The sequence below is a fragment of the Bubalus kerabau genome, chromosome 15 (genome assembly GCF_029407905.1).
Source record: "Bubalus kerabau isolate K-KA32 ecotype Philippines breed swamp buffalo chromosome 15, PCC_UOA_SB_1v2, whole genome shotgun sequence".
Lineage (NCBI taxonomy): Eukaryota > Metazoa > Chordata > Mammalia > Artiodactyla > Bovidae > Bubalus > Bubalus kerabau.
In genome coordinates this window covers 50,697,426-50,712,977 of record NC_073638.1, presented here as the reverse complement: position 1 = coordinate 50,712,977, position 15,552 = coordinate 50,697,426, and the positions used below count along the sequence as shown (strand labels likewise).

Below are 15,552 nucleotides of genomic sequence, written 5' to 3'. Positions count from 1 at the left end.
GACCTTTACGACCTTGAGACATTCTTTTGATTTACTGTAATAACCAATTGCTAAGGCTACGAGTGGGGCACTCTCCGCCCCTTCTGATGTCTATGTCAGAAGTTTTCTCTGTCCTTTTCCACTGTAATAAAACTGTCACACAAGAGCTCTGAGTAATTAAGCCTGGCCCCTGATCCTGAAGCTAAATCCTCTTCTTCGGAGATCACAAATCCAACATCATTCACTGTAAGCGATCAAACATAGGTAAAACTTGTATTCATTATCAGTCACTACTTTCAGGGTATCCTGAAAAGTGTTCCTCTTACTTCAGGAGGGTGGCTGATCTCTAAGCCAGTTGTTCACAGAGATGACTTTGTGATGATATGTGACATCCTGGCAAACTTCTGCATTTATATTCCCAGATCAGTGGGGTGATTGGGGTGGTTGAAGTTCTATGCTTTGACTCAGGGGTCTTTTCCACAACATCCTTGAATAACCCTGTCCCTGATCTGTTTGGTTCTAACTCCATAGATGATGGGGTTGAGCATGGGAGGTACCAGGAGATAGAGAATAGCCAACATGATGTGTACCACTCGGGGCCCATGATGTCCAAAGCGGTGGGTAAGGAAAGTAAAGAGAGCTGGGATGTAGAAAGCCAAGATGACACAGATATGGGAGGCACATGTGCCAAAAGCCTTGAGCCGGGCTTCACTTGAGGGTAACTGTAGCACTGTTCTCAGAATCATTACATAGGATACACTGATGACAATAATGTCAAAGCCAACCACAGAGAAGGCCACAAAAAGCCCATATGCACGATTACCTCTAGTGTCAGCACACACCAACTTCAGCACAGCCATGTGCTCACAGTAGGACTGGGAGATGATACGATTTGGGCAGAAGGGCATCCTGGACACCATGAAGCAGAAAGGACTCACCCACAGCAGCTCTCTCATCATCACACCTGCTCCCAGTTTACCCACGACAGATGGGGTCAGGATACTAGAGTGATGCAGTGGGAAGCAGACAGCCACATAACGATCCAAGGCCATAGCCATGAGCAATCCGGACTCCACCGAAGAAAAGGCATGGATGAAGAACAACTGGATGAGGCAGGCATGGTATTCAATCTCATGATTGTGAAACCAGAATATGGCCAGCATTTTAGGTTGTGTGGAAGTGGAGAAGACCAGGTCAGTGATAGCCAGCGTGGCCAGAAAGAGGTACATGGGCTCATGCAAGGTGGGGTCAGTTCGGATTACATGAAGGAGAGTGATATTGCCGACTAGAGCCACAACATACATGGGACAGAATGGAAAGGCAACCCCAAACTGGGAATTCTCCAATCCTGGAATCCCAAGCAGGATGAAGGACACAGGATACGAAGAGCTGTTCCCTGAAGTCAGCATTGCACTCTGGCTTATATTTTTTCACTGGAAAGGTAATCTACTCTCTGCAGGAGATAGCATTAAGATAAATCTTTATTTTTATTTATTATATTTAGATATAAGAATTGAATAATAAGGTAAAAGTTGAATGGCAAACCAGAATAACTTCAGCTATTGTAATAAGTAAAATTTTGCAATATAAAATGATGCTAATCTGTGTTCATTACTTACATTTATGTTCTTGAATATGCGGCCAGAACACACCACTAGCTGCAACCATGATATTTTATAAGAAACAGATTTTTTTTGAAATAAGAACATGTAGAAGGAAAATTGAAAAATAATGCCATATTAATTCTGTCCCTGTGTTCTAGTAAGAACTGACAACTGATTTGCTTAAACTTTCACATAGGTCATTTCATCCCTGTTGGAAATCCCTAACTCAGGGAAGCAGTTGGTTCACTACACCACAATGAGGAATCAGTTTCTAGAGGACCCATGCTCTGTGGATGTGGGGATTAGTGATCTGTCCTTGCTCTTCCAGCCGGGATAGGGCTCCTGCTTCTCTGAGGGGGGATACGTACACAGCTGACCCTATCATCTCCCTGCTGTTAGCTTCTGAGACTCCCAAAGCCAAGGATCCTACTGTGTTCTCGAAGCCCCAGGAGGAGGTCCAGTCATGCCTTCCCCTAAACCCCTCCCAGGACAGGTCTGGTCTCTAGAAGGTGGGGCAAGCACACTAGCCAAGGGCACTAGGCTGGTTAGGGACTGAGCCAGGCTTCTACCCCACGTGCCCTGTTTTTCTCCGAATTTCATACACACTTGGACTGACCTGTATTGTGAGTGTTCAGAGCCAGAATGTATTTGAATTTTTACATGAGAATCCTTTTTTTTTCCTTCTATGGAAATACTTAGATGTATACACAGACATCCTGATGAAGTAGACAGAGATCTATAAACAACAGTCTCCATGCTGGGGCCTCACGCTCCTGAATGGAAACAGCAGCAACACTTGGGCCACTTTTCAAAGTAGGAAGTCATTCTGGAAAACACTTTGACTTAAAGTGTTAAGAGTGTATTTATTAAGTTAGTTTTAACTCTAAGACAATTACTGTGAAGATTTGGGTTGGTAGGTAAAGGACTGACCAATTGTGCATCTATAATGGATTTAGCATTTGACTCCTCACTTAGAGAATCAAAAAACTTTCCTTGGTCAAATCATGAATATTTTAGCCTCTGTTGGCCATAGAATTTCTGTTAAAACTAGTTAGCATAGGTATTGTAGCATGAAAGAAGCCGTAGTCAATATCTAACTTGTGGGTGTGGCTGTGCTCCAACAAAACTTTCTATTTAAAACCGTGCTATAAAGTGGAGCTGGTGCAGGCTATAGTTTTTCAATCCTTGTCCTAAGTGATAAATTTCATGAAGTTATCCCTGAGCTGTGCTCTCTTCCTAGAACCTCTGCTTTGCAAAGAAAGGGAATTTAATCAATGTTGGCTGAAGAAACTAACAAATAAAGGTCATTATTCAGTAGCAATGGAGTCATGAACCAATTTTCCATATCTTAAAATGTCTGATAGAGCCTTCCATGTTGGCTCCAAACCCAGAAGACAGTTATGTCCATTTCTCATTTTAGTGGTTGCCCTACTGGCCAGGGTTTGACTTTGGGAACATCATCCTCTGCTGGTATTTGCTGCTATCACAGGGATTGATGCTTGTGTCTGACCCCACTGCTGACCACTGTTTATCTCAGAGTCAATGGCAAAAAACACATCTGCTTCTTACCCAATATCTTTACACAATTTAATCTCATTTGACATGACTCTTTGTTTCAAAGTACTAGCTCTTACCTCCTTCATAACAGAAAGACATAGTCAAGGAGAGTATCTTTTCAAGCCCCCTTTATCAAATCACCTCTGGGTATGGACAAATGTTTCATTCACATGACTCAGTGGTTCCTAAGAATGGTTTATGCATGATCTGGAATAAACCTAGCCTCTTTCTGATTTTTCTAGGTTTGTAGCATTGTGAAGGAAGTGGAACTAAGATTCTATAAGTCCTGCTCTAAATGGAAAATTTTACCATCCTTCCTAGATAGTAGATATTTGGGGTTTTCCAGGTGGCTCAGTGGTAAAGAATCTGCCTGCCAATGTAGGAGACACAACTTCAATCCCTGGGTGGGGAAGATCCCCTGGAGAAGGAAATGGCAACCCACTCTAGTATCATTGGCCTGGAAAATCCCATGAACAGAGGAGCCTGGCAGGCTACAGTCCATGGGGTCGGACACAACTCTGATGGGCTATAGTTCATGGGGTCTCAAAGAGTCGGACATGACTAACTAAGACACACACACAAAAGGCTTAGCAATTAAAAACAAAGTCACCAATCATAAACAAAAAAATGAAAAGACATTCAGAAATGCATACATTATCTGGGCACTAGGGCTGTGTTTTATCTCCTTTCACCTGGCCTGATGTTCTTAAACAGTCATATATTGTGTTTACTCTAGAGGCTCCTTCATTTTCCTCTTTTCACCTCCTGTATGTCACTCTTCAATTGCAAGGACATAGTCACTGAGGCTTAAGGTTACTTGGAAAAGCATACTTGTGTCATATTCACTATTTCAGTGGGTACTGGTGATGATGCTGGATATAAATTTATCAAAGTGAATAATAATCTATTTGATTAATTCTGAAAGATATTGCTATTTTAGTAGATACAACACTATACACTTTTGCATTTATTGTTTCTCTCGTAAAGCCTCTGCATCTTTATTTACAACGAGAGAAACAGAACTGAGGGTAGCTACATGATTTGTCCAAAACCACACAGTAAATTAGTGCCAAATGCACAGCTCCACACCCAGTGGTCTTGGTGATCCACAACACTCCCTCTGCTAGGTAGTGACTGATTGGAACACCCATGCTGATAGGATACAGCAGTGATTGTTGCCCTGTCATGAAAAAGCCAGATACAAAGGGAACTTGTGAAATTGTTTAGTGAATTACAGATAGATCTGCATATGAATCTGGAACCCCACTAAGTCATTGAACTGGATGCCTCTACAATAGGTTCCAGGTGGATTTTCTGGCATCTCTGGGTATAGACTGCCGAATGGCATCTTCATTGAATCTGCCCACGAACCTTAATAGAAACTCACCTGTTATATAAACTCCCTTTGGGGTGGTGACTCTCTTCTCAACTAGGGTTTAGCTACTCACATACTGTAGCTTCTTTCAAAGCTAGTTTCTCTCCACTGGTGGATCTACTTTCCAGACTGTCCCATGGCCTTTTCACAGACCAAAGTTCCCTCATAAGTGATGACTCTCAACTTCTTCATTCTATTCTTCTATTCTGTTGGCTCTGACATTCAGATCTCAGATTTTCTTTCTTGGGTCGACAGTGGAGGAACAGAGCTGACCTGAAATTCAAGTCTGAGTGCAAGATGGGAGCTTCTTGAGAAGTGCCTCTCTTTCCTCTCTGCACTTTCTGCTGTGTTCCTTTGAAATCTGGTACCTTCGCTATCACTCACCTGATAAAATATCAGGGCAATCCACGTTGCTCAAACCCAAAGGGATAAAGACTAAATGGGCTGAGATCTTGCTAAGGAACAGCTTCTGGGAATTTTACACTCTGTTTTATTACTTTGGGCATTTAAAACTAAGACCCAGAACCATAATACTAGAGTAGTATGGGGTCCTGATCCAACCTCCTTCCTGGATGGATTGTGTAAAGAGGTAGTCCTTCTACTTTTCTAGAATTTTACTGGAGGACACAGAATAAGTGGCAAGCCTTCTTCCCATCTCAGGCTGGGGACAAGCAGTCATGATCTCTGGGCCTGGAGCCCACAGTGAGTCAGGCCACTCTGCACAGAGCACACCATGCCTCTCGCCCCTTGAAGACTCTGAGTCCTATTGCTCCCTGGGATGGGCAGAGATAACTGGGGCCCAAGGCACCCCTTACTGAAAGCTCTGCTTTATCTCTCACCAACTCCAACTTTACCGGACACAACTCTAAATGGCTTCTGGAAAACAACTTGTAACAGAGAACACTGAATGGAGCCTCTTTAAAATCTGTGTTTACACTTTCCCTTCCCTCAAGCACTAGTTCTCTCCGCACTCCTAGGTCCCACTGCCTCATACTTGAACTGACTTCCACTAAGCCTGGAGACTAAAAGTGGAAGCATTAACCCCTAAATCTCCCTTCTCTACATGTGTGAATTCTCTATATGTGTGCATTTGAATGCACACATAATAATGTGTGTTGCTGAGATTGTTTTTGTTCAGTTACTAAAACGTGTCTGACTCTTTGTGACCCAAAAGGTTTCAGGACACCAGGCTTCCCTTTCCATTGTCTCCCAGAGTTTGCTCAAATTCATGTCTACTGATCATATGAGTGTAAGTTTATCTATATGCATGAACTTAATTTTTTTGCCAGAGTATGTATATTTACAACTGAAGGGTATTTTGTGCAATGTGCAAGTGAGTTCATTTATCAAGTATACTGATGTGTATATCTGAGTGATAGTAATAAATATGTGTGTAAAGGAGTGGAGTTTCTTGAGGATGTATGTATGTGAAATTGTATATACGTGCAAGGACAAATAATTACTTGCATGACATATACATTTTAGTGTGATAGCAGGGCTCTGTGAGGGTGAGGTAACTATACATGTGGAGAAAACAACGTCACCTGCCATTTCAGTAAGAAAAGAATATTGCCTGCCATTAAGCCATCAAGCCATCAACCAGTGGACTCTGGAAGGTATCCCCCTTCCCGCAACACCATTTCTTAGTTACAGGAAATAGTCTTCATTCAGTATCCTTGACTCCCTGAATTCCAGTGAGTGGGTTCAGCAGTTGCTAACTAGGGAAGGGAGGTGATACAGAGACAAAGGGAGGAATAGTTAAAATAACCCGCCCCTACCCACCCCCTCCCCTCCCCCGCCGCCAACCCCGACACACACACACAAAATAGGAGCCTTGGGGTAGTGTCCTGATCCTCTCTCAAGGGATATACATAACAATATCTTTGAACTGTTTTGCAGATCTGAACATCCCACCAGGTGGGAGAAATTAATTGTATGCTTCCCACAAACATGTAGACCCCAGACCACTTGGAACCAGAAGGTTGATGATGCTGACTCCCACTTATTAGCACACCACCAGCCAATCAGAAGACTGTCCAATAGATGACCATGCCATCTTTGAGCCATTACTATAAAACTCTTCATAATCCCTCCAGTCGGACCCAGAGTATGAGAGCATTACAATAGCAATAAAGCTATTATTTTCTATTTCACCTAAAACTTTGCCTGAGAATTAGCTTCATTCTGGGGTACAGAGGATGGATTTGACTTTAACAGTAAGGACTTGAATTCGTATATTGATGTTCTAACCTCTAGTACCTCTGAATGTGACCTCATATGGAAATAAGCTCATGTTGTGCTGTGCTTAGTTGCTTAGTCATGTCCGTCTCTGGAAACAAGTTTATTGCAGATGTAATTATAAATAATAATAATAATAAAAAATAAATAATAAAATGAAATGAAAATAAACTAGTAATAATAATTTCATGCTGAAGTAGAGTGGGTTCCTAATCAATATGACTGGTCTCCTTCTAAAAAGGGAAAATTTGGACACTGAGACATGCACCTACACAGCATGGCTCATAGTTTTATTGAGTTAGACAAGACTGTGGTCCATGTGATCAGTTTGGTTAGATTTCTGTGATTGTGATTTTCATTCTGTCTTTCCTCTGATGGATAAGGATAAGAAGGTTATGGAAGCTTCCTGATGGGAGAGATTGACTGATGGGGAAACTGGGCCTTGTTCTGATGGGTGAGGTGATACTCAGTAAATCTTTAATTCAATTTTCTGTTGATGGGCAAGGCCCAAATTATGGTGGAGGTAATGAAGATAATGGCGACCTCCTTCAAAAGGTCCCTACACGCACTGCCACACTCAGTGCCCCCGACCCTTCAGCAGGCCACTGCTGACCCATGCCTCCATCTGAGACCCCTGGACACTCATGGGCAAATCTGAGTCAGTTTCTTGCGAGGTCTCTGCTCCTTTCTTCTGGGTCCTGGTGTGCACAAGGTTTTGTTTGTGCCCTCCAAGAGTCTGTTTCCCCAGTCCTGTGAAAGTTTTAGTGGCTCTATGGTGGGATTAATGGCGACCTCCTCCAAGAGGACTTATGCCATACCCAGGTCTGCTGCATCCAGAGCTCCTGCCCTTGTGGCAGGCCGCTGCTGACCCATACCTCCACACTCAAAGGCAGGTCTTGCTTAGTCTCTGTGGGGTCTCCTGGTGTGCACAAGGTTTTTTTTTGAGCCCTCTGAGCATCTCTGGCAGGTATGAGGTTTGATTCTAAATGCAATTTCACCCTTCCTACCATCTTGCTGGGGCTTCTCCTTTGTCTTTGGATGTGGGGTATCTTTTTTTGGTGGGATCCAACATTTTCCTGTAGACGGTTATTAAGCAGTGAGTTATAATTTTGGATTTTTCACAAGAGAAGAAGAGTAAAGATAAGTGCATGTCCTTCTACTCTGCCATCTTGATTTAGCTTAGATGGACAGGTCATGGTGGAGATGTTTTGACAAAACGTGGTCCACTGGAGAAGGCAATGGAAAACCACTTCAGTATTCTTGCCTTGAGAACTCCATGAACAGTATGAAAAGGCAAAAAGATAGGACACTGAAAGATGAACCCCCCAGGTCAGTAGGTGCCGAATATGCTATTGGACAAGAGAGGAGAAGTAACTCCAGAAAGAATGAAGAGACAGAGCCAAAGCAAAAACAACACCAGGTTGTGGATGTGACTGATGAAGGAAGTAAAGTCCAATGCTGTAAAGAACAATATAGCATAGGAACCTGGAATGTTAGGTCCATGAATCAAGGTAAATTGGAAGTGGTCAAACAGGAGATGGCAAGAGTGAACATCAACATTTTAGGAATCAGTGAACTAAAATGGACTGGAAAGGGCAAATTTAACTCAGATGACCATTATATTTACTACTGTGGGCAAGAATCCCTTAAAAGAAGTGGAGTAGCCATCATGTTCAACAAAAGAGTCCAGAATGCAATACTTGGATGAAATCTCAAAAATGACAGAATGGTCTCAGTTCGTTTCCAAGGCAAACCATTCAATATCACAGTAATACAAGTCTATGCTCCAACAGGTAATGATAAAGAAGCTGAAGATGAATGTTTATGTAGACCTACGAGACTTTCTAGAACTAACATCCAAAAAAGATGTCCTTTTCCTTATAGGGGACTGGAATGCAAAAGTAGGAAGTCAAGAGATACCTGGAGTAACAGACAAATTTGGCCTTGGAGTAAAAAATGAAGAAGTGCAAAGGCTTAAAGAGTTTTCCCAAAAGAATGCACTGGTCATAACAAATACCCTCTTCCAACAACACAAGAGAAAAACTCTACACATGGACATCACCAGATGGTCAATACCAAAATCAGATTGATTATATTCTTTGCAGCCAAATATGGAGAAGCTCTATAGAGTCAGTGAAACAAGACCAAGAGCTGACTGTGGCTCAGATCATGAACTCCTTCTTGACAAATTCAGACTTAAATTAAAAAAAGTAGGGAAAACCACTAGACCATTCAGGTACAACCTAAATCGAATCCTTTACAATTATACAGTGGAACTAACAAATAGATTCAAGGGATGAGATCTGATAGTCAGAGTACCTGAAGAATTATGGACAGGCGTTTGTGACATTGTACAGGAGGCAGTGATCAAGACCATCCCCAAGAAAAAGAAATGCAAAAGGGCAAAATGGTTGTCTGAGGAGGCCTTACAACCAGCTGAGAAAAGAAAAGACACTAAAGGCAAAAGAGAAAAGTAAATATATATCCATCTGAATGCAGTGTTCCAAAGAATAACAAGGAGAGATAAGAAAGCCTTTCTCAGTGATCAATGCAAAGAAATAGAGGAAAACAATAAAACAGGAGACTAGAGATCTCTGCAAGAAATTTAGAGATACCAAGGGAACATTGCATGCAAAGATGGTCACTATAAAGGACAGAAATGGTATGGACCTAATAGAAGCAGAAGATATTAAGAAGAGGTGACAAGAATACACAGAAGAACTATACAAAAAAGCTCTTCATGACCTAGATAACCACGATGGTGTGATCACTCACCTAGAGCCAGACATTCTGGAATTCAAAGTCAAGTGAGCCTTAGGAAGCATCACTATGAACAAAGCTAGTGGAGGTGATGGAATTCCAGTTGAGCTAATTCAAATTCTGAGAGACGATTTTGTAAAAATGTTGAACTTAATATGCCAGTATATTTGGAAAACTCAGCAATGGCCACAGGACTGGAAAATTTCATTTTTCATTTCAATACCAAAGAAAGGCAGTGCCAAGGAGTGTTCAAACTACTGCACAATTGCATTCTTTTCACATGCTAGCAAAGGAGTGCTCAAAATTCTCCAAGCCAGGCTTCAACATTACATGAACCATGAACTTCAAGATGTTCAAGCTGGATTTAGAAAAGGCAGGGGAACCAGAGATCAAATTGCCAACATCCACTGGATCATGGACAAAACAAGAGAGTTCCAGAAAACATCTACTTCTGCTTTATTGACTATGTCAAAACCTTTGACTTTGCAGATCACAATAAACTGTGGAAAATTCTGAAAGAGATGGGAATACCAGACCACCTGACCTGCCTCCTGAGAAATCTATATGCAGGTCAAGAAGCAACAGTTGGAACTGGACATGAAACAACAGACTGGTTCCAAATCAGGAAATGAGTACATCAAGGCTGTATATTGTCCCCCTGCTTATTTAACTTCTATGCAGAGTACATCATGAGAAACGCTGGGCTGGAAGAAGCACAAGCTGGAATCAAGATTGATGGGAGAAATATCAATAACCTCAGATATGCAGATGACACCACCTTTATGGCAGAAATTGAAGAAGAAGTAAAAAGCCTCTTGATAAAAGTGAAAGAGGAGAGTAAAAAAGCTGACTTAAAACTCCACATGCAGAAAATGAAGATCATGTCATCTAATCCTAACACTTCATGGGAAATAGATGTCAGACTTTATTTTTCTGGGCTCCAAAATCACTGCAGATGGTGACCGCAGCCATGAAATTAAATGATGCTTTCTCCTTGGAAGTAAAGCTATGACCAACCTAGACAACATATTAAAGGAAGAGACACTGCTTTGCTGACAAAGTCCTTTTAGTCAAAGTTATGGTTTTTCAAGAAGTCATGTATGGGTGTGAGAGTTGGACTATAAAGAAAACTGACCAGTGAAGAATTGATGCTTCTGGACTGTTGAGAGAGTCAGTTCCTAGGCAGGTTGATAGGGAGTCTAGGGGTCCCTAAGGAGAGAGGGGTCTGGAATTCTCAAGGAGGAAGAAAGGACAAACTTTTTTTCTTTCTCCACATTCCTTAGGATTATATAACAATAATGTATCCTGCCTAAGGACAGTCTTTGGATTCAACCTTCTGTTATCTTAAAATGTTAATTATGGGAGTAGACCTGGTCTTTACAAGGATATATCTTGCCTGAGGACAGTGTTATCTTAAAATGTAAATTATGGGAGTAGGTCTGATGAGGTCTTTACAACCTCCAGATATTCTTTGGATTACATAACTTCATTGTTAACACTAGCAAGCGGGTACTCTTTCTGCCCCCTTCTGATGCCTATGTCAGAAGCTTTCTCTATCTCCTTTATACTTTAATAAAACTTTATTACACAAAAGCTCTGAGCGATCAAGCCTCGTCTCTGGCCCCAGATTGAATTCTTCTCCTCCGGGGGCCAAGAATCCCGGTGTATTCGCATGATTCAACAACAACCTTTCATCGTGATGTTAGAAGACTCTTGAGAGTCCCTTGGACTGCAAGGAGAGCCAACCAGTCCATCCTAAAGGAAATCAGTCCTGAATTTTCATTGGAAGGACTGATGGTGAAGCTGAAACTCCAATACTTTGGCTACCTGATGTGAAGAACTGACTCATTTGAAAAGATCCTGATGCTGGGAAAGATTGAAGGTGGCAGGAGAAGGTGACGGCAGAGTGTGAGATGGTTGGGTGGCATCTCCAACTCAATGGACATGAGTTTGAGTATGCTTCAGGAGTTGGTGATGGACAGGGAAGCCTGGCATGCTGTAGTCCATGGGGTTGCAAAGAGTCAGACATGCCTGAGCTATTGAGCTGAACTGAACTGAACTGAACTGAGATTTGCACACAAAGAGAATGCCATGTATACATGAAGTCAGAGATTATGGTAATATGTTTATATGGCACAGTTTCCAGAAAATCACCAGAAGCTAGGAGAGATGCAAGATACAGGTTCTTCTTCAGAGTTATTAGAAGGAATCAGCCCTGCTGACACCTTAATCTTGGACATCTAAGCTCCAAAACTGTGACACAATCAATTTCTGTTGTTTAAGCCACTCGGCTTTTGTTACGTTGTTAAGTGAACCATTGCAAACTAATATAACAATAAATGCATTTTTATACATTAAGACATCATCTGTAAATAATTCACTTAACATGATCCATTGGATTTTTTAATATAGTTCTAAGGAAATTGTTCATTTACATATGATCCTGCAGAACATACATGTTTAGTGTTCCACATACCCAAGAGGTGATCTTTTCTTTATCTGAGATTAGATCAATACACTGTAGAAGAAAATCAGGAAGAAGTCAGAAACAGCCCCAAATATAATTCAGTAATTTTCATCAGAGAAATCAATGAACTTCAGTGACAGAAAAATATGTGTCTAGAACAACTGGGTATTTGTGTAAAAACCAAAATGAAATTTAATTCCTACCTCAATATAAAACATCTTTATTTGCAATATAGTATAAACCTAATTTAGAAGCTAAAACTATAAATATTATTGAGAAAAATTAATAGGATAATATTGTCATGAACTGAAGGAAGGCAAAGATTTCTTAGGACACAAAACAGATTTTAAAGAAAAAAATCAGCATTTGAACTTCATCAAACGACAAAAGATACAAAGGTAAAAAAGAAACCCACAGATGAAGAAAATAATCACATTGCTTGTATCTGAAAAACAAAATCTGACAATAGAGAGATAAAGAACTCATTAAAATTCTAAGCCTGTGATTTAAGAGACACTTCACAAAGGGAAGTAAATGAACATCTAGTACATGCATGAAAATATGCTCAACTCATTATTCATTAGGGAAATGAAAATTCAAACCACAAAGGGATACAAATACAAAGTCATTAGAATAAGCAAAATGCATTGGTAACACTAAGTGTTAAAAAAAACTGTGGGGCACTTGGGGCCCTCAGGCACTGAGGACAATCCCATCAGGCATCTTTTTGGCTACTTCTAACAAAGTCAGGCATATTTTGAGGAAGCAAGTCCACTTCAAGTTGCATACACCAACTAATTGGTTAATACTTACATCAAAAAGTAAGAATATCATAACTTGGTGATTCAACTATATTTCAGTTGAGAAAAAGAGCATATTTAAAGTAGCTGTGTACATAATAACAGCTAAAATATAGAAACCTAAGTATGTGTCAATCAGAGATTAATGAAATTTTGCAACATTTATCCAATAAAAAACTACTCAGTAAAGAAGGGAAAAAATAAAGAACTGGAGAAAAAGTATTTGTGGAAATAATATTGTGGAATTTCAGAGTTCCAGGATAAAGATTGGAGACTGAAGCTTTAAAATACGGAACTTATCAACTTCAAAAGAAAGACAACATTTAGTTTTAGGCTACTTAGGCCTAGTAATGAATGTGTGACATTTGTTTAATAGTTTCTCTGTGCCAGGTTGTACTCTAGAGGATTTTAAACTGTGTAGTTATGTATTCTCTACAACAACCCAATGAAAGAGGTATCAACCTTCTCATTGTACAGGTAGAGAATCTAAGGCACAGAGAGGTTAAGGTATTAGAGTCTAGACACACAGAACCAGAATGCTAACTTTACTCTCATTCACTGTATTTAGGTAAACCTTAAAGTGTTCAAAGAAACTTATTTAAAGCCTAGTAATTCTGTATATATAGTCAATCTATCAACAAAGTGTAAAAGGAAAAAAACAGAGACATTTTACACCGGCAGAACACACAGAAAATTTATCATTTAAGCCTCAAATCCATATTTTTCTGATTAACATTGAATTATGTATTTTAGCAAAGAGAAACATATATGCAAAAAAGTTCAACAACTGATTAGAATTGTTAACTAAATATAAATTACTGAAAGGTGCCATGTAAAGTACTCTCAGGTAAAGAGCATTCCAACATGCCTTTAAAAGTGCAGAATGTATTAAAGTCTTGCACAAAATAAGGCCTCAGAGCGGAACTGTTGTCAGAAATTCCTGATTCAGGCCTGCCATCAGACCTAATGAAAGAGAATTTTCATTTTAACAAGAGGTTTAGGATGTTTGTATGCTCTTGAAATTTTGAAAGCTTTTAGCACCATTAAGATTAATTAGCAGAAAGTCATTAGTGGGATGATGCTGAAAGCTTGTCTTTATCCTCCTAGTGAGCAAAATGGAGGATAATTAGAATGCTAGCGATATGAGAAAGATTTCCCAGAAATCCATGGTCCAATGTAAATTAAACAAAATATAACATATTGAATCAAAGAAAATAATTTATTTTGTTGAATGAATGCTTTATTTTACAGTGATACATGTTTAGTTATATAGAATAATATTTTTTCCTAGTCATAGTATGTGTTTTAGATTCTCTGTTGAATAGCATGTATTTAAACACATTTCAGTCAAAACTGACTTGCTTTAAAGTTCAAATAAGTGAAAAATGAATGTATCATATTTTACATAGCTACAAGAGCATATGTAAATTAGGGCTGAAGGAAGGGAGAAAGATAACAATTGAGGTATGTAGAAATAACAAAACATACTACTGAGCAATAATAGGAAATGAATCACTCATACATGCAACAGTATGGATTAATCTGAAAAGCTGTATTCTGAGCTAGACACAAGGCTCAAGTTTTGGAAGGAAAAATAATAATATATAGAGAAAGAAATTAGATCAGGAATTGCCTGCTTGGGATGAAGGAGGTGTTTGAATACAAAGAGGCAGCACAAATCTTTATAAAGTGATAGAAATGTTCTGTATCTTAATCGGGCCGGTACCCACACAGGCATTTACATGAGTCAGAACTCAGTCTACTGGGGCTTCCTAGGTGACTCAGTAGATAAAGAATATGCTTGCAATGCAGGAGACTCAGCAGACTTGGGTTCAATCCCTGAGTTAGGAAGATCCTCTGGAGGAGGGCATGGCCACATATCCAGTATTCTTGCCTGGAGAATTGCATGGACAAAGAAGCCTGGCAAGTTACAATCCATAAGGTCACAAAGAGTCGGACACAACTCAAGAGACTGAACATGCATGCACAAACTCACTAAACTATGTATTACAAATATTTGTATTTTATTGTTTCAAGTTATACAGCCATAAAATAATTTTTAAGAGACAAAGAGAGAGAATCAGAATTATTTATTGATTTGCTAATAAGGGGATCATGGTCCCTCAGAACTCTAAAATTTAGGAATTCTGACAGTGGTCCTTCAGAATACCCATTCGTTTCTGAAAGGTTCTTTAAGCTCCATCAGCTGTTTCTCTTGTGAAAAACAAATACTCCTGATTTCGCTTAAAGCACCTTAATCTGATGTTGGTTTTAATCACATAAAAGCCTCTATTTTAGGACCTTCTTCACCATTGGCTTTGACAAGAGAGTAGTGCATGAGAATAAAAATACAGATACAGTAAATGTGACACATACATTTATCACCTTGATTGTGGTCATGGTATCAGAGGTATATGCCTATGTCCGAACTCATCAAAATGTATGTATTAAATATGTGCAAATATTTGTATGCTTCATACAACTCAAAAACGTTTAAAAAATAAGAAAAAAATGAAGGACATGTAGTTTTTAATATACCTTACATTTTTCATTTAAAAGAAAATCGAATATTAATAAATAACAAAATTTCTAGTGACTTTCTTACTACCTTCAACTCTACAACAGTTATTTTCAAGGAGATGCTCCTTCCTCAGTTTTTTTCCAGAATTTCATTTGAAATCAGTTATCAGCAGAGCATCAGAAAATTTTGTTAAGAGAGACCAGCATTTAGTCTACGTAATTCTCAGTATTAGCAGTCTCAAGATACTGTGA

General features: G+C 39.6%; 1 protein-coding gene across 1 annotated transcript; it reads right to left on the bottom strand.

Annotated features, from left to right (window-relative positions):
* Positions 1-443: 443 nt before the first annotated feature.
* Positions 444-1,397, bottom strand: LOC129629127 (olfactory receptor 52R1-like). The gene has a single exon (XM_055548895.1). It carries the CDS (start codon positions 1,386-1,388, stop codon positions 444-446), a length of 945 nt encoding a protein of 314 aa, XP_055404870.1. The 5' UTR covers positions 1,389-1,397.
* Positions 1,398-15,552: the final 14,155 nt, after the last annotated feature.

What these genes read in the sequence shown, in the direction of transcription:
- LOC129629127 (XM_055548895.1), bottom strand. Translation starts at nt 1,388, where the DNA reads ATGCTGACTTCAGGGAACAGCTCTTCGTATCCTGTGTCCTTCATCCTG.